The 25,002-nt window shown below is 37.9% G+C and overlaps 1 protein-coding gene across 1 annotated transcript in view; it reads left to right on the top strand.

Moving 5' to 3' along the window:
• Positions 1-25,002, top strand: part of AK5 (adenylate kinase 5) — a 96,290-nt gene that overhangs the window by 46,461 nt on the left and 24,827 nt on the right. The window contains exons 7-9 of the mRNA XM_059821826.1: positions 1,383-1,473; positions 8,080-8,156; positions 24,331-24,373. Of these exons, the coding sequence (XP_059677809.1) occupies positions 1,383-1,473; positions 8,080-8,156; positions 24,331-24,373 (211 nt within the window). The remainder of the gene's footprint in view (positions 1-1,382; positions 1,474-8,079; positions 8,157-24,330; positions 24,374-25,002) is intronic.

Genomic DNA, 25,002 nt, shown 5'->3' with positions numbered 1-25,002 from the left:
CAATTCAGTATCTTTCTAAAATTAACTCATTAAGTATCATGCTATATTCTGAGATGATAGATATTTGGAAAACAACTTCATCTCTATAAATGTTAGCTTCTGCAGCAAAGTTCCTAGTAGTGTTTGAACTTCTCTCTCCAAGACTTTTCCCTGCCTATTGTTTTTACCATGAGACAGGCAGGTATTGGCGAGACATCTGAAAGGGTGCTCAACAGTCTTGGACTTGGAAGACAGACCCCACTGAAGTTCATGAGTTTGCGATCTCTAGTGTAATGCTTTTTGCCCTGGGGTTCATTCTGCATCCTGAAACATATCACACTGAAGATACAGAGTGATTGAAAATAGTGAATCTTACAGAGGGAGGCATGCACTGAATGACAGCCATCTGATGAGACCATTATTTGCTTGCTCTTGTAACTTGAGGTTACAGGATTCCCTTTTTCCATAGTACAGTACCTGGCCTCAATTCAAGAAATAAGAAAAAAATCCAGAGCAACAGTAATAAAATGTCCAATTTTTTTCCAAAGAAAGCCTCAATAAGTGATGATCTAAATGAATGATGCTTGATAAATATGATAAGAAAAACCACAAACCCACTGTCAAGCATGTCACCTGGCCATAAAAAGAACCTGTCAGACAGAGCTGAGGAAAAACTTGGGAGAATCAGTATCAGAATTCAGGCAAAAGACAGAATAAATGAAAAAAGTTTAAAATGGTAAGAAATCAGTTATTTGCCGTTTTAAAGGAGCTTTGCTTTCCTGATTTTATTAATTTATGACTGAACCAATACACTTTCTGCTAGTGCGAGAGCAAGGAAAGCTTTCTTTTCTGTGTAATAGGGGACTTTCAAAATACTTCACTTTTTCCCAAGAATTTTGCTCAACTACTTGAAGAAATCATACACACATACATGTCACAAAAGTTGGTTTCAGACAATTCAGAAGTTGCTGAAAATTTTTTACTTGCAAATTAAATAGTTAATTATGTTAATCTCTGAAAAGAAGTGACAATAAAGTAATCACATTTCTGGTCTCTACACTGTCATTTTTTTCAACCATCCAATGGTTGAAGAAGTAGCACACATTACTAGTCTTTCTGCTTTGAAACTTCATTCTCTGAGAGCAAGTCAATATTACTGTAGCTTCTGTTCCTGACAAGCTATTAAAAATAGGCAAAATGGTTTACAAAATTCATTTAGTTTTCAGTCAAAATTAAAATGGTTCATACCTAAAGCAATGGACAGCACACAGAAATAAAAGAAAGGTTCCTCTCAAGATGACCTGGGCTGAGAAGTCGTGTTACACATTGATGTTCAGCCAAGTAGTTAGCAGTGTCTGATTGCCAACTGTTTCTTTTTCTTTTTTTTTTTTCTTTTTAAATAGTTTGATGCAGACAGAGATGAAGAAGAAGTGTTCTCTGACATAAGCTCGGCAGTTGACAATAAACTGTTTGCAAACAAAGAGGCTGCAGCAGGTGAGTTAATGTAAGATTTAAAGAGCCACATTTTTTATACCGCATTTGACATTGGTGGGATGTCTTTCATATTCCTCAAGTATGGATGTATGTACTGTAGCAAAGTCTTGACTGACCTCAAACGTTTGACAACCAAGGGCAAAAAAAAAAAAAATCTCTTTACACTTGGAAACTTCATACAACCAATCTAACATCTTGTTTATCTATAAGGTCACCTTAAAGTACTATGGATAGTCCACTAAACAACTATATCATTAATACAAAAACTTTATAAGTTGATCAATTCCAGTTGTCAGCTATCTGTTTCAGTTTCAGATGATACCTCAGTGTTCACCAGAAAACCAGTCCTGTGAGATTAACGATCATACTTCCTCCCCAGTATTTGGTACTAATTCTGAAACTGTGTGTGAATATAAGTCAGGCATTTGGGGGTTTCATTTATTTATATATTTATTATTTGTGCTTACTGAAGCTTGAATGTCTTCAAAGAAAAAGCCTTTGAGGGGCAAAGGACTGCAAAAGAATTGAAGCTAAAAATCAAAGCACTGAAAATCCATAACATCTGTCAGAAATATTTTGCTTGAGGGGAACAGGAAAATGTTCCTTGGTAACTTCACAACTTTTTCTTTTTACAGATGGCATCCCTGGCTGTTTTCCAAGTAGACCATGAGGGTTGGGACCTGTAGGTAGATGAGGTCATAAATGTCTTGTGAATAGCACACAAAAAGAAAAAGAAAATTCTAGGTGAAATATTTTCCTGTAAAATTTAGTAGCTTTATTAAAACACAGATTAGATATGTATAGTAGAGAAAATAATGTATCTGATCTCTCCTCTGTTTAAGGGAAAACTCATCTGCCATAAATTGGCAGACAGGGTAGCTTCAGTTGTTTGTAATCGTGAACAATCATCTTGGGGCTGCCAAGGAAGGAAGAATTGATGAACTTCAATGAAGTCTAGTAGCAGCAATACATCTATTATCTCTTTTGACAAAGGGGGGATTACTTTTTTCTACTAGCAAGACATTTGCAAAAAGCAATTCTTCAGACAGAAAGATTAGGTCATATTTTGAAGATTTGAAAGGGGTTTCCAAGCTAGCTAGCCTACAAAACCCACCCATAAGGCTATTTTTGATAATGTTCAAAATGAGATAAAGATGAATTATCAAGGCGGGGGGGTGGGGGTGGGGGGGAGGTTGAGCATGGTAAAAAGTGCATGAGCTAAAAAAACAGGTTTCTAGTGGTCAGCTTCGAGATAAGATACACACACGAGTTAAGACTACTAGCTTTCTCCATTAAGTGGCATGCTTACCTCTTTTGTGCTTAGCCTTATTCCTAGAGGCAAGAGATTGATTCCAAACTTAAAATGGCATTCCCACTGTATAGCATTGTATTGACAATTACCTGTGGATTCCGTAATTAAATGAGCTAAGTACTGAATAGCAAGAAGAGGAAAGAAGTGGCATAAAGGTGCTAGCTCTGACAAACAGATTGACAAAAGCTAAACAATTTGCACAAATGGGTTGTGGTTCTGGATGAGTTCCAGTCAGTTCCTTGAAAGTCTGATCTACTTAATAAATTCCTCACTAAAATAATTGGAGAGCTATGAGCTTTATCAGAAGCCTTGCCACAATCATCTAATTGGTGCCTAACCTGAGCAACCAATGGTAGTAAGGAGATTTGAAGTGGGATTTCTAGAGGTCCTATGAGACCAGATATTTAATTTCCAGAGGTCGCAATTCCAGCTTTGCCTTGATCTCACTTTTTGTCTTTTTAATCTTATTAGTGATATTGCGATATATTTTGGTTCCTGGTGGCTAACGTAAACATAGTATTTCTAATATTTTCATGCCTCCACATCAATCTAATTCATATGTTATACCTGTAAAATCCAATTGTAATCAACTGTGTAATAATATATGCTGAAAGAAAAAAACTGAATATTTTTATAGATTAAAATACAGTTCTCATTGTTGCCTTCTACAACATATTAAGACTGTTGCTAAGAGCAACAACCTGCCATGCAACTCAACAGTATAAGGTTGCAATAAAATTTGTATTAGAAGCGTCTTACTGGGAGCAAAATTAAAATGTAATCATTCTAATGCTAATCAGTCCTTCAGTAAATTATTTCTGTTATATCCCACTTGAAATTTATCTTCTAAGCATTTGTCTTGCTCAGGTGCTTATATGCAACATGTATTAATTGAGTTATTAGACAGTGCTTCAGAGCGTGTTCCCTAACATAAAAACACATTTTTATTTTACTGAGCTTAAACATGCTATTAAGAGAAGCAACGTGTTTCACAGGATAGTCTTAGATTACTTTTATGACAGTGTTGAACAGTGCAAATACTGTAGTTGTTAAAATACGAGTATGGGCATATTTCAGCCAATGAACCATATTGAATAGAATTGCTACTAGGAGTTGAATTAAGTAATGGATTTAAGCAAGGATTGGAAATAAATTAACTGATTTGCCAAAATACAAATGGTCCAAGGAGCAGACGTAATTAACTCACATGATGGGGTATAGCTACCTTGTAATGGGAAGTTAATCAACTGCAGATAAATTTAGACAGCTCAGTACAATTTAGTTTCATTGTATAAATTAATTTAGTGAACTGTGAGAAAGCAATACTTGACATTTACATTCATGAAAACTTAAGGATGAACATACTTTCAGAGAAAGTGACACACACCCAAGCTCAGAACACTGAAATGTTTTATAGGACCAGAGACATTTGTGGCCATGATGCCCCTGGGTTCTGGGGTGCATTTCAGTCGTAGGAATCACACACCTGCCCGTAACAGCCATACCCTCTCAGCTTTCCATGATCAATCCTGTGCAATTTCGCTTAGAAGCGACAAACAATATGTAAAATACAGCATAAAATTTAAAAGTACAGCCTCATGGTGAAGGAAGCAACTGAGCACTGCCCCTCACCCCTCCGGGGGCAGGGGAGTCATTCTCCCTGTCAGACCTGGCAGGGGTAGCTCCTGTCAGCACACCCGGGTACAACTGCAGCCACCCATTAATCCAACTCATCCCTCAGTGCTGTGTCATTGGATCCTTTTGGGTTCCTAGCAAGACAAATCTTTATGAATGGTGCCTTCAGTGTCAAGATACAAAGCCCAGCAAAAAAAGGGAATGCATTCTAGCTGATCTGCTATTTATTTTTGCAGCAGCCTACTCCTCCCTGGAGAGCTGATTATTCAGTTAACAGGGATTTAATAAAAACTTCCAATTGATTTATTTTTTTAATTGTGCAGTACTGTACCTAATAAAATCCTCTCTGTTTTTTCCCTAAGGAAAACACAGGGCACATGAAAATGACCAGGTTTCCCTTACCTTTTCAGATCAGGTGCTTGCAAGCTATTTCTCCATGGCAGTAGAACTTTCATGCATTTTCTTAATTATTTTTTTTTAACTGTTGAGTTTCCCCTCTAGAAATTGATAGAGTTACTCAGATCATTTGCAACAGGTTCATATAAGCACATGAAGGCTCTGAGTTAATCAAGAGCTGAGATTATCTGGTGGAATGGGGCATCCCTTCGAAAGAAATTAGGACAATTCAGACTGTAAGACTTTCCTCCTAATGGTAAACAAGTATTAATTTTTTTTATAGCCTAGTTCTCAGAGTACCAACTTATCAAAGGAAAAACAACGCAACTCAGAAGCAGCAATGAAACTTACTTATGATCAGCTGTTTTGTTGTCAGAGCACGAGCTGTGCAGCCTGCAGCCTCACTGAAAGCAGCAGGACATGTTTGCTTCCAAATGCTTTAACCAATCCTCCTCTTTTCCTTAAGCCAACATTTTGTGTTTCTCTTTGATAGCTGAACACTGACACAGGTTTACATAAAATGTTGCTGATTGAAACTTGGGCTTAGAAAACCTGAGCCGAGTTTTGAATTATCCACTCTTTGTAACACTCTCTCCTTGGCTTTAGCTTTGTCAGTAGCTTTGCCTGAGAAGGATTACTGACTCCCAGTACCTTGCAAAGTGGCTATCTGGAACGCTTCTGCTGCCACGCATACTAGCAATTAGTTAGTGAGCCTGTTGTCCTCACATAGAAGACCTCTTTTAGCAAGATTTAGTCCAAACACAGCAAAATATGCTCCCTCCAACAAACTGAGCTGGAGGAAACTACTCATTCATACTGCACCAGGGATATCACAAATACTCTTATATGTCCCGTCATAACTTTATCTTGTCCTGGGAGTAGCCATTTGCTTCAATTAATTTCTGGTAGGTTTGTCTTTAGGCAATTTGAGAAGGGTAGAGAAGTCTGTGTACTGTTCAGTGGTAGATGGTTATGGGTTTTGTTAGTTTTCATTGAACAAAGAAAGAAAACACACATATTTTCAATTTTCCTGACCTTCCTTGAATATACCCTAGAAAGGAGCTATGCTTCCCCAAGGAAACTGGTGTCCTTGTTCAAGAAAAAAGGCCTTAAGATGCTTGACCATATTAAAATTGTATAACCATTATGGCTTTCATCGCTTAAGATACATTATGCATGAGCATTCATTTTCAGCCTGACCTTTACATTTAAGTTTGCGGCACCATATTTCATATTAACGTTTCTAGCTAAGGATATATACTGTTCTTGGTAGTTAAGTGACAGTTAATCAAATACATGCACGCAAGTGCCTTTAAAAGTGATTGATGTATCAAGGTAGGCCAGTGCTGGTGACGACTGAGGCTTAGTTAAATTATATTATCAACAATGACACAATGTTAAGAGTGAGATGTCAGCTGTGTAAAATAAATCAAAAAATTAAGATTCTGTCAACAGTTGTAAATCTATTTGGTTGCATATATCTTTTATAGACAGGTATTTTCAAAAGACTGTAAAGCGTATATGCCAGAGAACATGCTGCGTATATACATGTGACATTCTATGGTAGCAAGAGTATAACCCCTTTCTGCTATTCTTTTTACAGCAGTCGGGGGGTGGGGTAGGGGGTGCAGGATGACACACAGGACATGGGGGACACCAAAACAAAAACACCGCAGATGGTAGACCCAGGTCTGGGTCTTCCCTGGTATCTCTTACGTAGTCCAAAGAGTTGCATCAAAGATGAATTTGGCAGCAATTGTAATATGGATTGCAAATTAAGACACCCTGGAATCATCACCTCTATCAAGCAGTTATGGTTTTAGTCAGCATGACATCCAGTTACTCCCTTCTGTTCTTTCTCTTAGTGATGTTTAGTTCACCACCTACCTAGATTATTACTATGTAAACTTTAAAAGCAAACAAAAGCAGATAATATGTAAATGCATCTGGCACAAATTGAACTGCAAAATCTGTTATTGATAGTGCTTGTTACAGAGAGCCACCCATACAAACATCTCTAATGGTGAGAAAACAACTCCAGGTCAGCAATAGTCTTAAAACTATGTCTCCTCAATGCCAGTGCTTGCAGAAACATCATACCAGGTAGAGACATCTGTAACCCAGGAGGGGGGGGAGTTGTTTTCTCTTCCTTGTCAGTGATCTTGTCTGACTGGGGACATGAGGGCACAAAACAAAGCACATCTTATACTTCCCCTGGTTTTACCTGTTGCTCCCCACATGAAGATAGTGATTGGACTCACCTGTGCCTACTGACTGGTTACAATTTTTAGATCTCTATGTGTCATTACAGTACTTTTGTTATTTTAATAATGCTGTGAAAAGTACTCCTGTAGTCAGATGCCTGTTGACATTTTAATGTGTGTTGAATACATGCAGGATTTGGTTTAGGGCTGCACCATCTGGAGGGCACAGGAGACTGTTTCCTTTCTCATTGCCCAGGAGTGAGATAATCTGAATGGGGTGATAATGGCAGAATATGAATATGATGTCCATGTTACACCTTTCCTATGTTTATATAGAAAGATGATTGGTGGTTTACCTCCCATTCTGGTTTAGCAGTGACCACCCCCCTACATGACTTTTTGAAATACCAAGCCCAATTTCTGTTATCCTGCACCTTCAGCAGTTCAGCTGAAGCTAACTGTAAAGCTCAGCCAGGTCAAGGCTTCTCAGCAACTGAATTTTGTCATCCCAAGTGCAAGAGGCTGCATGACTTGCTGATCCTGCCACAGGAAGATGATGGGGAGAAGGGGCAGAGCCACACTGTCTCCTTGGAAAGGGGTAGGATAGGAATAATGGGGACTGTGGCTGCTGGAAGCATACTGCTTTGGTCCCCCATCAACGTCACTCCAGGATCCTTATCTGCTAAGTCACCAATTAGTCAGTATTTCCCTTCTCTTTTCTAAACCTGGTTTGTATTCTCCCCTGAGCCAAGATCCCTGGGGCAATTTTACTATTGCAAGTTGTAGCACACAGAACACCCTGCCCAACAAATTTGCAGTCTAGCTGAAACAATTCACCATTTAGTATAACCATTCCTTATGAAGATTTGCGGTAGCTTTTATGAATGCTTTAAGGCTTTGTTAATGAAACACCATTCACCCAGGTACTCTAGCACATCTGAATGGTTCCTTGGATCACAAATTTTGCATACATAGAGACAAGTGAAAATATTACAGTGTTTCATCACAAAGTGAAAATTTCCAATCCATTTCTGAAGTCAATTTTCTTTCCTATTTTAGGGCCAAATGAACTTGATTGCAGTCTGATTATGGATTCTGGAGATACTCTTTATACGGAATTTGACTTTGAAGACCAGGTAATTTTATGTATATATATTCTCTCTCTAGACAGTTTTCTAGTTTATGTACGTACTGTGCTATACAATTTGTCTGAACAAGGTGGTGGAACTTTAAGGGTACCTAAGCGAAAGGGCTTTTTAAGTGCAATGTAAGTAAATTTGTGATACACAGAGGTTGCTCTCTGGTTATGACATAACAGTGAATATTATTGTGGTATTAAGAGCCCGTATCTTCTATTAGGCTACATTGCTGAGTTTCCTCCACAAATTTTAAAATGTTGGCAAACGTGGCAAATAGAGTTGTTGGAATGCACCGTAAGTCTACTGTATATTTAAGAAAAGGGAGTAAAACCTTTTTCAAAAGAGAGGCCTGAAAGTACAAAAAGTGTGAAATGTAACTAAAACCAAAGCAAACATTCTCCCCTTGAAAAAGTGTTTTTAAGAATAAAACAACAACAAATGCTTACAGTGTGTTGAAACCAGTCTTTCTACTGATCCCATTCTGTCCACATCTAAAAACTAAATTTTAACAGTGTTTTCCTTGAACACAGGAAGAAAGAAGGCTAGAGAGGGAAAAAAAGTTTGTATCTATCTTTTCCCTCTAATCTTCACCTCAGCACTGGTAAGGCCACATCTGGAGTATTGTGTCCAGTTCTGGACTCACCAGTACAACATACAGAGCTACTTAAAAGAGTCCAGCGAAGGGCCACTAAGATAGATGATTAAGGGACTGAGCCATCTCTCCTACGAGGAAAGGCTGAGGGAGCTGGGAGTGTTCAGCCTGGAAAAGAGAAGGCTCAGGGGCGATCTCATCAATGTGTACAGAAATCTGAAGGGAAGATGCAAAGAAGATGGAGCCAGGTTCTTTTCAGTAGTGCCCAGTGACAGGACAAGAGGCAATGGGCACGAACTGAAACATGGGAGGTTCCTGTGGATTGTAAGCATTATTATTCTTGTTACTGTGCTGTGAATAAGCATTAAAAGAATGACTTACAATTGAAATAGCCATCTGCCTATCACACCACCACACTTGTGGTTTTATATGTTTTGCTTTCTGCATTTCACTTTTGCACGACTCTGCTTGCATTTTCTTCACGAATGCCACAAACGCTTCTCTAGATTTGTGAACACCTTGGCAAAGAATGCTATTTTGTGTTTCTGTTATCATTTAACTAAATGCAGTTGCGAATGTTCTCACCTCTTTCCTCATTATTTGTGAAAGATATCTTTTCTTGTGAAATTTTAAAGCTAGTGACAAAATCAGGACCAACAAAACTGAATTTTCATTCAGTGTCATTCATTCATTCATTGTTTTTCTTTCACAGTATTCAATGCAACACTTGATCCTCACCTGCAACATGTTATATGTTCTAGCCCTATTCATTTCTGTTAATTTATGATCCTTTTACTGTTCTTTTTGGCTCAGTTATTGCAGTTTGGCTTTTTTCAAGCAGACAGCTCGCCTCTGTCTCTAAATCCCATTTTAAATCCCATTCTTTCATAAATCCTTCTTAAAACATTCTCTACCGCAGGACGCTTTGTTAAGTTTCTCATCGTCTTCGTCTTGACTGCATTATTTCTTTATTGCAGGGTTTAGGCTTTTACGCCCTATAAAGCAGAATGTATATTTAAATGATGTTTGGATTATGTTGATGTTAAATTTTGCATTTTAATGACATTCTAAATACATCCTTTTGGCGGACTATGAACACAAAAGAAATTATACTCTTGGTTCATAATGTTTGAAACGCTGTTCAAATAATAAGCACAAGTTTTATAGTTACAAAATAAAATTAACAGAAATATATGAAAATTATACTAATTTATAATTTCAAACTATAATGTTCACTGATGATACATTGCACAGTTCATAAAAGCACTGACTGTAGCTTTGAATAAAGTTGCATCTGGTTCTTATGTGAGACTAAACAAGAAGACTACGATGGGACCTTATTGTCTTTGTCAGTAGCAAATATTCTTTCTACCAGATGTGGTGGTTAGCTTTTCTCAATATTTTGCCAGACCAACACATTGCCATTCTGGCAAGAGTGCAGTACTGTTACCAAACAGAGAAGGAGAAATGAGGTTAAAAACAGTGCTAAAAACGCTTCAGTCAAAGAGAGATATATATATATGAAGTGGCTGACAATGACTCTCTTCAACTGCAAGTTGATATCTTTGATACTTATTAGTGACATTTTAAAAAATATAAATATTTCTATTACTAATAAATATTTTTATACCCAGTTCATATGAGATGCCTTGTACAAATATAAAGAAAATATAAATGAGAAAGCAATTGCAACCAAAAGCCCTTATCACCTAAATCTTGAAATGGTGCAAGTATTATATACAAAAGCAAAAAAGGAAGTGGAAATTACCATAAAGTCATAATACCATCTAGCTACCCAGTCTGAAAAACAAAATTAGAAATTACTCTCAGGAAGAAAAGATCAGTAACTAAATTCAGGAGTGAGGAACTGCTTGCATTCAAAACTTGAGCTCATTTTGACTGTGGCAGTGATTTAATACTCCAGTGATTTACCACATGCTGTTTATGAATTGCGCAAAGCACCAACAACCTTTACGCAGAGAATCTCAAGTGGAAAAGGAATGCGTGTTTGGATACAAATGTGTCATGCAGTGATGTTACTGCACAGGAGATCTGTCATGAGAATGTGGGGGATAAGAAGGCTGGTTTCTAAGCAACCTTACACAGCTGAGCTGCTAAAAATGGCTGAATTTCAGCAGAACATCTTGGTAGTCACTGAACAAGAGGAGTTGGGTGTCACAGCAGTACAACATGTACTGAAGACAAAGCCACAGCTGGGGATGAGTATCACTTGGCATATCTGAAATGGACATACACAGATACCTTTGCATTTTCTCATTCTTGGAATGAATGAGGAAAATCTCCAGTGTAAACTAAGCCAACAAAAAAGTATCCAAGTTCTTCAGATGTACACTACTTCTTCCACAATAACCTCTCTTACTGGCAGGCAGGAACAAGGAGAATGAGTGGTGTGGTTCCAACTATCGATGTAGTCATCAGTTCATCTAGGAGTACTCCAAAATACAGTGAACTGCTTCAAGAAACACTAGGTACCTGTTGTTGAAACAGTGCAAAGCAACACTAATGCAGGCTAAGATCTGGCTTTTCTGGAGGAGTACACAGGAGAAACTGAATTAAAAATAACTCAGAAAAAGTTTGAGCTTTGTAGTGTACATTTTAGAAATGAACGTTCAATTAAATACAGGTAACTAAATTAAAAGCAAGCTGATTGTTTTCTACCAGCTATTCATGAATGCTTCAAGAACCTAGAACACTTGTAATCACTAAGTCCCTACAGCATTGAAAGGCAGGAGGAAAATGCCCACTTTTTTTAAAAAAAAAAAAAAAACACACCAAACAACTAATTTTTTCTCCAAATCACTAATAACTATTTTTCTGTTCTTTCTCAGATCTGTAGCTGTCAGATCCTGTATTACAGAAGGAATAATCTAGGTTTTTAGAATGACTGTCCAAAATATATTCTTCCAAAAAATAAAAATAAAAGCAGACAGTACCTCTCACTGAGAATGCCTTGTGGAAGAACCAGCCAAAGCTTCACGTGGTGGCAATCTCTATAGCCTTTTCTGGAGTAATGATTACACTACTCATGACTTGATTAAAAAACATAAAAGCACAGTAAACTGCTAAGTTTCAGATATTTTCATCCGTATTAAGACATCAGGAATATGTTTTGGGACACTCATTTTTGGGTGCAACAGCATAGCTTCTAATGAGGGAAGACCTGTGCTTTACAGAATATTCTCAATTTACAGAACTTGCTGTCATGACTAGCATCTGGTTTAAGAAGGATTGTCTTTTGCTGCTGTAATGCTCTCAAGTGTGATGCAGGTTTTCAGTGCTCTGTGTTCATTTATACTTGCCATTCAATTTCTCAACTTTGCCAGAGAGGCTGTCGATATAATGCCACTTGTTTCCAGAGATCAGACAAGTTTTATCTTTAAGAATTGGATTTTTAATTAGAAACCTACTATTTGGCTTATTTCAAATGCATTCCAGCCAAAAGGGAGTATTGAAAAATTGGTATCAGTGAATCCTATCAAAGAGTTCCAGAAGAAAAGAGCATCCAATTATTTTCTTGTGAAAACAAGGCTTTCAAGACAACCTTAGCTAGTCTGAGGAATATTTAGACTGATTAGAGAAAAAGTTAAAACATACAGTCAGATGATTGTAGAGTGAATACACTCCTAAACAACTGCTTATAGAATTGATAACTTTAAAGTTTGGGAAACATGAAAATCAGGTAAACGTCAAGTAAAAACCTTAAAAATATACTTAGCCTCTTCTAATATTTGGGGGGTGGGGGGGAATATATTTCACATCTACAAAACATGGAAACACATTTTTGTGCCTCAAAGGAAGTTACCAGTTCATAACTGAGGCATTTCCATGTCCTTCCAGTGTCAGACTGCATTTACTTACACAATTAGGCAAATGCAATGGCATATGCAAAGGAGAGATTGTCTTCCCCCCCCCCGAGGTGTGTCAAAGACCTAGGAAAAGTAGATGTAAAAAAGACTGAAAGATAATAAAAGGTTTTCTGTTCAGCAGTGACAAGCCATCTATTGAATTAAGAGAAGTGCATAACCCAATCTTTGCTGCAAGGGCAGAATGATTTGTAATTAGAAAATGTGACAGCTCACTTGAAAAGCAACAAGCAAAACCAAAATGAGGTAGAGGAAAAAAGCCCTCAAAGAGACTTACTCTCATTCTAATGAGAGGAAACAAGCTCTTGATTAAAAGTTGTTGCTGTGAAGTGACAATTCTTACAGCTCACTGTCATTTCCCACCCAGAGTATACACAAATCTAGGCTTTAGGGGAGCAGGAGGAAAGCTTTAAGTGAACTGATGAAAAACTGACTCCATTGCTACCAAGACTATAACAACACTTCTGGCCTGAATGATTATCATAGCTTGAAACTTAAATATTCAAGAGAGATAATGAAAAGGCCCTGAAAGTCTTTTCAGCGCAGAAGCAGAACACAAATATTCCTAAAACTGATGAGCAAGAGCAAATTGAAAGCCTCATTTAACTAAAGCTCTGTGGATTAAACCAAAGACCATTTTCCTCTATTTACTGTGTTTCATATCAGTTGTCAGTGTGTTTTGACTCCATTTTCTCTACATCAAAGATTAAATCCAAGTAATATATTTAACCCTTCAGACACAGTGCTCCAGGGGTTGACATTACAACATGACAAAGAGCAAACTGCACATCTCCCTTAGCAGGAGAAATTTTCATTGGAACTTCTACGGCTACATTTCAAAATTAGATAAACATTGATTAAATTATTTAAGGGGTGAGATCTAGAATGTACTACATTAATCATGTGCTTTCTCTTTACTTGAGAACATAAGGAACTTCTGGCATAACAGCAGTTTTATTCATATATGCTATGCAGCATTAATCATTACAGGTCTTAATAAGATGACCAAGAGTATCCAGATGCCATTTGGGCTTTTAATGCTGAACATTTCTGTGGTGTCCATTTCTCTCTTGCTGATAGGCAGTGGTATCAATTTGAATTACAGATTCTGGTTCTACAGGGAAATTGATTAAAACAGGAGTACGCGATAGAAAAGAAAATGGACTCTAGGAAACTCAGATAATGATTGTGAAACTCTGTTCCCTCAACATTTGTTTGTGTTAAAGAGCACAGAAAGGTGGAGTCCAATCTAGTTTAAGGATATCTGCAAAAAGAGATAATGCATAAGCATCCAAAGAGATGAAAGAGCTGGAGAGGCAGGCCTAACTACAGAGAAACGATGTTTAATAGAAATGTACTGAAGTCAATGAACAATCTGTTCAGTTCAAGTTGCCATGGAAACTGTCCTATTAAATGCTTAAGAAAAAATCAGTTCTAGAAACAAAGTACTACAGTTTGCCTGTTACAAAATGCTCCCTTAATAAACTCAAACCAAGTGTATTTTGGTGCTTCTATATAATTTTGTAAGCTTGAAGAATTATTTTGCTCTTTCAAAATGACCATTTTACGCTGTAGTAAAGGCATGTGAAAGAAAGCCTACTGCTTTATTTCCCCCCGTGCAAACCATGGTGAAATGGGCAAGAAAAATTGCTGTAGACTCAATATGCATTTTTTTTCTTTGGAATGCCAGAAACAGTTGTTTGCTTCTCCTTTCACAGATGTTATTTGGATTTACTTTCTGATGATACATATATTAGAGGGGACTGAACTGCCAAGGTTAGTTGAAGTCTTTGCATCCCCATTTCTTCTCTGATTTTGAACCAAAAGTTGCTGCCTGCAGCTCTGGTGGGCAGTACAGGACATGAGGACTCGGTTACAAGGATGGTGAGCTCATGTGAGTTACTGGAGATTTAAAACAACAGTGACAGCATCATTCTTCAAGATGTGCTGCATTTATGCTCCACTGAATACTTTTGCAGTAACTCAGGAAGCTCTTCTCTGTGGCTTGTGGAAGGTGCTTGTAGAAAAGTGCGTTACAATTTACAGTATCTCACCCTCATTTTTCTAGGCAATAGCACTAGGATACTGTACCTCCTTTCCTCACACCAGCTTGCCCCTCCACTGACAAACTGAGGCTTTATCCTTTCATGCACAAAATATAACTTCACAGCTAAATTTGTGTGTTCTGTGTTTACATGTCTACCTTTACAGCCCAGAGAACCTGCATAATTCTTGGGGAATATCAAGCATCCCACACAGTTGATGCAAATAGGATCCACATCAGAACATTTCATATTGCACCTAAAGCTGATAATGAAATGCTAAGGTGTATTTCAAATCCCCCCCTCCCCACCTCTTAGATTTAGACATCTTACTCAGGACTATGGACGGGTTCTGTCCACATAGCCCAGCATCCCTGAAGACAGCTACTAAAGCCCTTCCTTAAAAATATTTGTAGCAACAATTCCTATATTTTAAAGCATTGAAGAAGAAACAGCTTTTTATTCAACATATTAATATTTCTTAATCACTGTCAAAGTACATACTATAGATTTTTACATTTACATATTAAACTGCAGTGATTGCAAGGATGCTATTTTACTATATGGGATACAAAACTGGTCTTTAAATAACTTATTTGTATTGTATTGAAGCAGAAGAGTGGCTTCTCTGGGTACATTGGAAACACTTTAAAAAAAAAATCCTCTATGTATTTTCAGGAAGCCATTTGTTTCCTATTTGGTGTCTTTTTACTCCTTATGTATCCCATAATTGTGCAGTCAAGTTTAGTCAATTTGGGCTTAAATACCAGTCATAAGAAGTGAGAAATGGCCTAGTGTTAGAATTCCTTCACAGTAGTGCATCTCAGATCAGTGGACTGTTTCTTCCTATCATTAAATTCCTTCTTAACAGAGACATTCTTTATAAATATTGTAAAAGTTCCTTATTGAAAGTTATAGACCTACCTAATAAAACATAAATAGGTGTTTTAGTAAACCTAGAATATGCTTGGTCAAACGTTAAGCAGAGAAGGTCTTTGAGATGTAAAATTTGAGCACAGCTGTCAACTTTTATCTTAGTAACAGCAAATCATAGGATCTGAGGCCACACGCTGGTCTTATTTTTACAACATTTATTCTTGTCCTTCTCTGTGGAAGATCTTTCAGACAATGCTCTACTTCCATATTTTAAAAGGTCTGTTCTCATTAGCTACATTTCCCAGGTCTACATTTCTTCCCTCTTTCTCTCTGTGTGTTTTGTGCCTGTGAATTATGTATCTGTGCATGTGTCTTTTTTTGTAAACGTCTGTGATCCGGGCATAGCAACGCCAGCAGCCCTTACTCACTGTCTCAAGACCTGATCATCTGCCGCACAAGGGAAAGGCATCTACTCATTTTTGTGGTGCCATCCTGAAACTAAACAACCTCTTCCTCTTTTTTCACTGGCAGTGCTAAATTATGACTGGTAAGGTAGAGAACAGAGCTTTGTATCAAACACGTGACTATACAGAATCTTGGGTGATTGCTGCAATGTGTGACACTGGGTTCAGGCTAGAAAGAGCTTGGAAGGGGAGCAAGTGATAGAAAAGACATTTTTGAGCATACTGCCCATTGTAGACATATATAATAGAGGACAAATACTTTCATCTTAAAGAATGAAATAAAATAATACGTATATCAAAGAAAATTAAATATCCTTAGAAAATGCAGATTACAAGTGAAAGTTACACTCTGCCCTTGACTCCTTTGCTGTTTAATATTCCTGAGGACAGTTTGAATTTCTGTAACAAATCTTTAAAATTAATGACAAATTACTACTTACAGGTTACTGCACCTGTCATTGAGTTTGATTTCCATAAAATAATGGCACCCATGTTAACAAAATAAATGGGTGGTGCCATCGTGATGCATAGAAGCAGAAGCATAACATTTTGTAGGTTATCTGTGGAAAGTAACACCTTGAACTTTCAGTTCTTCCAAGAGAAGCAATTACTGAGTTCCACCACAACTGAATCTTATCAAAGCATTTGTATCTTTTTCTTTTCGGAAATTTAATTGAGACTGGCCTGCAGAAAAGCCTTTTTCATCTAAAGTTAAAAAAAAAAAAACAACCCAAAAAACCCCAAACCACTGAATTCCAGCCCTCAGAAGACAGTGTAACAGTTCAGGGCAGAGAGACTCTGTGTATAGTGCCAATGGTGTATGATTTGAGGAATCCATTCAATAGCATTGCCATTAGTAGTCTAAGAAAAGGAGCTAAGCAGCACCAAGTTTGCAGTTCAAATGCACTGGAAGGTCCCCTGCTGCACTTGTCTGCTGCAGTGGCTTGATGTAACAAAAAAGCCCCTGGGAAAATCTATACTAAGCAGCATAAATATTCCACATAGAGAAGAATCATTTAAGGAGTAAGGGCTATTTAAAGAAAAGAAAAATGCTAAAGGAAAAATAGTGATAACTCCTGGGGAGAATTTTTTAGGCACTGGGAACTTTCTATAAATATAGATCTACTGAAAAGTAACTGAATACTGTATGTGACAGAAGTATTTTAAAATGAGTGATAGATAATAACTATGCACAGATAATATGGGTGTTGAGTTTCTCAAGTGTCTTCAAAACACAACAATATTTAAAAATCAAGCCCCAGTTCTTCAAGTTAGATATAATGCTGTCCCCTCTAGTTCAGCGTTTTAAACCCAAAATAAAAATAGCAGATGAGGTGTTTGGAGGGAGGGGTGTTCTTATTGCATACCTTGGTTGCTAAATTTGCCCTTAAAAGTTAATTTCTTCAAATTTTTTTCCAGTTTTCTAGTGTCTGGAAATCAAATTGAAACTAAATAAATTTTGCTTTCATTTTCATGTTTAATGATCACATGTATTTTTTGTCATTAAAGAAACCTACAGAAGTTAGCAAAAACCCAACCTCCACACACTATAGCAAACAGATTTTGATTTTTCCCCTCTAAGCTACTGATAGGTACTCCTCTTTATGCTATCGAAGAACAAGAATGAAAAATCTGAAAAAATCTTGCATATCTTTAAAAGCCAGATAACTCTATCTTGGTTTAAAATTTTAAAAAGCGAGTCAATCTCTACCTCTGTGTAGGTGTAAATTTGTTTTATTTTCAGAACTGATAAGGTTTATTTTAAAAGAATAATGACAAAGAGATTCTTGTCTTTGCTAGAAGCCCAAAAGTAAGAGGGAATCATAGTGATCTAATAATCTGTCAGCATTTTGTAGATGCTATTACAGACACTGATTTTTTTGCATTTTCTAGTCGTATGTACTCCAAACAAACAAAAATCACCTCAAATAACATTAGCACTGTTCTCTCATCTTAACTACTATTAGTCCCCTTTGACAAAAATAACTCCACTGTGCTGAGCAGTATGAAGTATGTAACAAGATATGCCTTTCAGGGAAAGAAAAGCCTTGAAGTCTGAATGTATTCATATTGTTTCTTACCTTATTTACATATATTCCTTAGTTCTGGACCAGAGGAGGTCAGAGCACAGCCACCCCTGCTTTCCAGAGGCATACTTTAACACTCAGCTTGCAGAAGGCAGCTCAGCCTCAAAAAGTGATTTAAATCATAAATCAAATTTAATGCCAAGCAACTGTATGGCACAAAACCTGTTCCCAGGGACCATACATAAAACCTGCAGCTAACCCAGCATATTTCATAAAACCAAACATATGCTCTCACAGGAAGGAAACAGGAATTCGAAAGGCAAATCCCACAGCTGAGCTCTGACTAGCCCCCATTTCTTCTGATGCTTAACTTTGCATAGCTAAAGCTTGCTCAGGGATTTTACATTTTGCAATACATGTAAGGACACCACTCAGTGATATCTACGTTTTTATAACTAGAGGCTGCATACATCTAATCTGAAAGACCATCCTCTGTGATTAGGTATATGCCTATTAAATCCAGTTGCAAAGACATGTCAAACTCTAAAACCACACAGACTGTGACAGACTGGACTGTGCTGAAGCAGACAAATTGTATATGCAGACAGTGCTCAACAGACATCTCATACTGCTTTCTGATTCCCTAAACTGTTCTTAATCAGTGGGATAGTTTATTCACTTGAGAGCTAAAGTTGATTTTAAGGGTACCAGCTGTAGAAGCATCATCTGGAAACATCTGAGATTTCATTTCATATTACTTTAAAAGGACTAAGAATTCAAAGTAAATATACTACAGGCTAAAGAGGTGAAAGTGGAAATCTAAGTCCTATCCCTAGTTCTGCTTCCATATATAACTGTGTTTACATCGACAAGTCACCTAATATCTCTGCTAAAATGGCCTTACCTCTATTCCCAAAGGAAGTACCGAGAAGATTTATATGGAACTGTAGTGTTCTTTGAAGAAATAAATGCTACAGTACAAGTGTTTTGCATGCCTAACAACAGCAAAGGGAGAATTATAAAACTACAGTGTGCTGAGAAATTGATGGCTATATACCTACATTCCCATCAAAAGTATGCTGATGAGATGGCCTTGATAAATCTACATAGTCAATTCTTGCCTGCACTGCTTTCTACTGTATACATTATATACATTATGTCATTCTGTATTAAAGTTATGTTTGTCTATGCCACTTTTTTTTTTTCTTACACATTAAGTTCAATTCTCAGCAAATATTTTTAGGCAGAGAAACATGTAGTTTTTATTTGTTTAAATAATTTGTGCCTGACATGTTCCTTTGAATATTTACATTCTCAAATTCAGTCTTCAAGACTGAACATAATTTTAGGCAACAATCATGCTGTATTTTAAATTCAGTCTCACTCTACTGCCTCTTTTCTTCTTAATCCGTGATTATTTATCCTCTTCAGTAAATTTCTAGGAGGCTATCTTGTTATATCTGTTAGAAGCCTGAATAAAATGTATCAGGCACTTTTCACCACTATTTTCATGAAGCATTCAAGCAACAACAAGATGATAAGAGAGAACTTCTTTTCTTTTCCATGTTACAAAAAAAAAAAAGAAAAAGACCAAAACCTCCACAAAAAACCCAAGTACTGGAGCAGAGGTTATTAATGGGTAACAGAAAAGCTTTCTCATTTCATCAGGTAACAAACATTAACAGTTGTCGTTAAATCCTAATGAAGAAAATGTCCCATCATTAGACAAAAAAAAAAAAAGTATTTTCTTACTTTCTTTAAAAAGTGATATGACTTAAGATTCCTAATTCATTAGTCACAAAACTCAAAGATCTGGAAAATTCTCTATCATTTCCTTAGTATATGCTGTGACTTACTGTCAGTTTCTTTTATTATGGCAATTACTTCACAACCTAGCAATTACAGTCAGTAACTTAAACTCATTAACCTATGAAGTACCTACTACTAGTCAGATATTTACTAATAATGAGCTAAACGACAAGAAGTCAGAATACAGTCAAAAGCCTGCATTTTCCAACTCCAAAGGCGAATGTCAGATAAGAGACTCTTTATTACAGGTAGCAAACTTCTCTATTTAGCAATCCTTTTAATGTACTGTTGATATTGTTTAAGCAGTTACATGGTCAGCTATGCCCCGCTAATTGATATTTTTCCAGATAGTATTTGTAGATATAACCTGGCTCTAAAGGCATCTGAAATTACAGACTACGCACCTTTCTTCAGAGCTCATTACATGTAAGATTATAATCTTCCTCACCTTGCTTTCAACTAAGCGGAAACAGCTATACCAAGAATACAGAGACTGTTCTGCTGCTAAATCACTGTATTCCTGATGGCAGTGTGGTGTAAAATACTATTAGCCATCTAGTAATTGATGGGACTTTAACTCATGTGATCACTTGCTAAGTCCAACAGTTATTTTCCAAAGCACTTTGGTAACCAAGCAGAACAGTGCTTTCAGGCCAATACCGGTTAAGGCATTCACAGTTTAGAGACCTACTTACTAGAAAGACGCAATCAGAAAAAGGTGTTGTCAAATCACAGAATCACTAACGTTGGAAAAGACCTGTAAGATCATCAAGTCCAACCATCAACTAACACCACCATGCCCATTAAACCATGTCCCACAATGCCACATCCACACATTCCTTGAACACCTCCAGTGAGGGTGACTCCACCACTTCCCTGGGCAGCCTGTTCCAGTGTTTCACCACTCTCTCAGTAAAGAAATTTTTCCTAATATCCAGCCTGAACCTCCCCTGGCACAACTTGAGGCCATTTCCTCTTGTCCTGTCACTAGTCACTTGGGAGAAGAGACCAACACCCACCTCTCTGCAACCTCCTTTCAGGTAATTGTAGAGAGCGATAAGGTCTCCCCTCAGCCTCCTCTTCTCCAGGCTGAACAACCCCAGTTCCCTCAGCCGTTCCTCATAAGACTTGTGCTCCAGACCTTACACCAGCTTCGTCGCCCTTCTCTGGACACGTTCCAGCACCTCAATGTCCTTCTTGGAGTGAGAGGCCCAAAACCGAACACAGCATTCGAGGTGCAGCCTCACCAGTGCCAAGTACAGGGGCACGATCACGTCCCTGTTGGCCTGTTGTGGCACGATCACTCCGGTTGGCCACACTATTTCTGATACAGGCCAGGATGCCGTTGGCCTTCTTGGCCACCTGGGCACACTGCTGGCTCATACTCAGCTGGCTGTCGACCAACACCCCCAGGTCCTTTTCTGCAGGGCAGCTTTCCAGCCACTCGTCCCCAAGCCTGTGGCATTGCATGGGGTTGTTGTGGACAAAATACAGGACCTGATGTTACAGGACTAGTGTCACTGGCACTTGGCCTTGTTGAACCTCATACAATTGGCCTGGGCCCATCGATCCAGCCTGTCCAGATCCCTCTGCAGAGCCTTCCTACCCTCGAGCAGATCAACACTCCCACCCAACTTGGTGTCGTCTGCAAACTTGCTGAGGGTGCACTCAATCCCCTCATCCAGATCATCAATAAATATATTAAACAAGACCGACCCCAAAACTGAGCCCTGGGGGACTCCGCTTGTGACCGGTCACCAACTGGATTTGACTCCATTCACCACAGCTCTCTGGGCTCGGCCGTCCAGCCAGTTTTTTACCCAGCGAAGAGTGCACCTGTCTGAGCCACGAGCCACCAGCTTCTCCAGGAGAATACTGTGGGAGACAGTGTCGAAGGCTTTACTGAAGTCCAGGTAGACAACATCCACAGCCTTTCCCTCACCCACTAGGCGGGTCACCTGGTCATAGAAGGAGATCAGGTTGGTCAAGCAGGACCTGCCCTTCATGAACCCGTGCTGCTGGGCCTGATCCCTTGGTTGTCCTGCACATGTAAATGTAAATATGAGGAGACTGGCATTAACCAGGATGCCAGTCTCTGTCACTCTCTACAAATGACTGCAAGCCAAACAGCAAATCTAGCTCCTCACCCAGAGCAGCAGCAGAACTGGTTGTACTTTTGAGGGTATTAGGAGGAAAGGAGTGAAGGGAAATGGTTCTAAGTCAAGTGTGAGTATAGAATAGTGAAAACTGTGTAGGAATACCTTGCCATCAAAACCAAATTAACTGTAGCCCAACTGTTCTAATTTGTGCTTCCTGACTTTTGTTACAGCTCCCTTAGAGACCAGGCTTTCAGGACCTCTTTCCACCCCAGCTGCATGCTGTTCAATTCTGTCTGAAAAACATTTTTATGGAATAACTTCTCTGAAATATGGGGAACCTTATTTTGTCATGATAGTTCAGCAGGGCTGGTGGTCCCACGCAATCAAGCTGTGTGCTGAGTTGTCTTACAGAATTATGAAGCAGATGCCCTTTGGAAAAAAAAATGTGGAGAAAAAAAGCAATTATTTTGAAAACAGTATTCCTGCACCTGAAAAGCGAGCAGTTACAGCTATAAACATAATTCGTTATTTTGATGTTCTGGGTTCTGATCAATGTCACACTTCCTGTTTACCTGCTTTTGAGTTGTAATTAGAATTCACTTTAATGGCTTTTCATAGCACTTGTTCTTTATGTGAGCGTGGCTTGTTGGTTAGTTAACCTGTTGTTCTATTAAAGCAGATATAGTTCATCAAATAAAAGCAGCTGCTAGCTTATTTAGCTTCAGTTCTGTCTCTAGTTTTTACATGTTTCAGCTCTAAAAAATTAGAGCTGTTCCTGACTTAAACTGACCCTTATTATCACCTGCTGCTCTGAGCAGCCCACCGGTGTTATGGGGGCAGTTTCATTCTGTAATTGTAGGGTAGAACAAAGCAGTACGTGAAAGAAGTAATGCCTCTTTCATTTGACCGTAAACTTGCGACTGTGATCGTGATTTTAGAGAAACTTTAGAGTTTGTGCCTCAAATGATTTCTATCCATAAACCTTCAAAGGCATGATAAGAAGCTGAATCTAAACCCAAGCCTTTTATATGTACTATATCCTTTGCAGGGTCAAATACTTTATTGTATTCTTACATCAAAGAAAAAGCATGTAAGGTTAATACTGTCACTTGAGTTGTAGGAAGGAGATTGGGAAATGGTTGGTTTTTTTTTTCCCTGAAATACTCTCCTGCAAACTTAGTGGATCCAGTTGCTTTTGTAATTTTTTTTTTTTTTTTTTTTAAGATGGCAGTTCTCCTGCTGCTATGTAATAGGCTGAGAATTACTGTGAATCAAAAAAATGAAAATGTTTTATGTAGCCAATGTAATGGTACTTCAGCCTAATGAAGAGTACTTCTCTTTCAGTGACAATGGCAACACAGGGAGAAACCTGCAAGGGTAGTGCAAGAGCCTTGCAAATGACAGTGGCCAGTAGTTTACCCGTTCTATCCACAATGCTGTTTGTTCCACTTCATCTGTTCATGCAGCTATACAAATTTCTAACAGTGGCTATTTCTGACAGCATGCTGAAGCAGAACTGTAAGAAGCTACAGCTTGATAACCCTGTGCTATTTTGAGAGGACTAGCATAATGTATTTCATGCTGCTGTTACACACTGATGATGTAATACAAGCATGTTACTGTCAATGCTATTATTGATATTTTACAAACTAGATTAGAGCACCGATGGTGTGAGTATATTGACACTACATAACCTAGACTATGTCCAGCACATATATAATTCTGATTTATAAGAACAGCAAAGAACTACCACTCTTGCTGGCCAGCATTTGTAATTCCTCATTGGTTGTATTATACAGTATGTGACAAAATAATTCTAAAGGGGACAAGTATCAGGAAAAAAAAAAAGCCAAGTTCCCCATTTCACTGGTGCAATCCCCCTGAGTAGTTCAGCAGCCTCTGTAACAACTTGTAGCTTGTGTTGCATTCTGAAGGTAAACGCATTCAGGTTATTTTAGACCAAAGACTAATTTAATCTTTGTATTGTAGCCAGCTTCTAGAATTTACTCCCATATTGCCTTTCCACTACTAACAGCTTATCATACCATATTTACTTCAGAAGCAATTCAGCACGCACACTGGTTGCTTATATATCGTGCTGGAACTGTGCAGTTGGACACCGAAAAAGCTGTTCCTCACAAAAACAATATGGGCCAGTTAATCATCTCAAGTTGTCTTGGGTTCTCCATGCTCATGTTCTACCAACTGAAACAGTACTAACAGCATTTCTGTGACATTGTTAACTACATCTCAACATAGAATAAAACTGAGAGATTAGAATATGGAGGAGATATTAAGATATACATATAAGCAGATATAAGAAGAAATGCAAACTATGCAGGTTTTCCATTTAAATTTGTCAATTGCTCAATTAACAGGAGGAGGATCAGTCAAGTTTTTCTGGTTATGAGAACACAGGAGGTGAGTTTCTTTTTCAGTGTCATTTGCCATTTAATTTTAAAACCTTTGATTTCCCCTTGTATTTAAATAGTTTACTTCGAAGGTAAAGTGAATTCAGGTTATTTACATTGTGAAAGTTATGTCTCAAAGGATTTTATTATGTGAATTCTCTTTGAATGCAAATGAAAGCTTGTAAAAGACATTTTTACACCCTTTAGGTCAGTGGATCCAAAATTAATAGAAAATATTCCTGTTAATCAGTGTCAGATCTCATAGGTGTTTTCAGAAAGCGGCAGTTATTGAAAAGCTTGTTGGAAAGTATGAGCTGCTAAGAGTCTAAGAGGAGTGAAAGGATTAATCAAAACCTTTTACGGCTAATGATATTATGTAATAAAGAGATGTGCACGCTGCATAATAAAAACCAAAATTGCATGTGGTAAATGAACGTGTCTTGTAAGTGCTTAAGTCAAGATATAATAAAATTCCAGCAGACTCAGATGGTGCAAGATCGCCTTTGGTACTGGTGTAATCAGGCCAATGACTGGGACTCAGACTAGAAGGAACTGCTTTTTTAAAAAATACAATTTCAATAAAAGGCAAAGCTGTAGTACATACAGTACTTTTGGTGCTAAAATGAGATTAATACCCGG

This window comes from Gavia stellata, chromosome 10 (genome assembly GCF_030936135.1).
Source record: "Gavia stellata isolate bGavSte3 chromosome 10, bGavSte3.hap2, whole genome shotgun sequence".
In the NCBI taxonomy this organism is placed as follows: Eukaryota; Metazoa; Chordata; class Aves; order Gaviiformes; family Gaviidae; genus Gavia; species Gavia stellata.
This window is presented reverse-complemented; position numbering and strand designations above follow the sequence as displayed.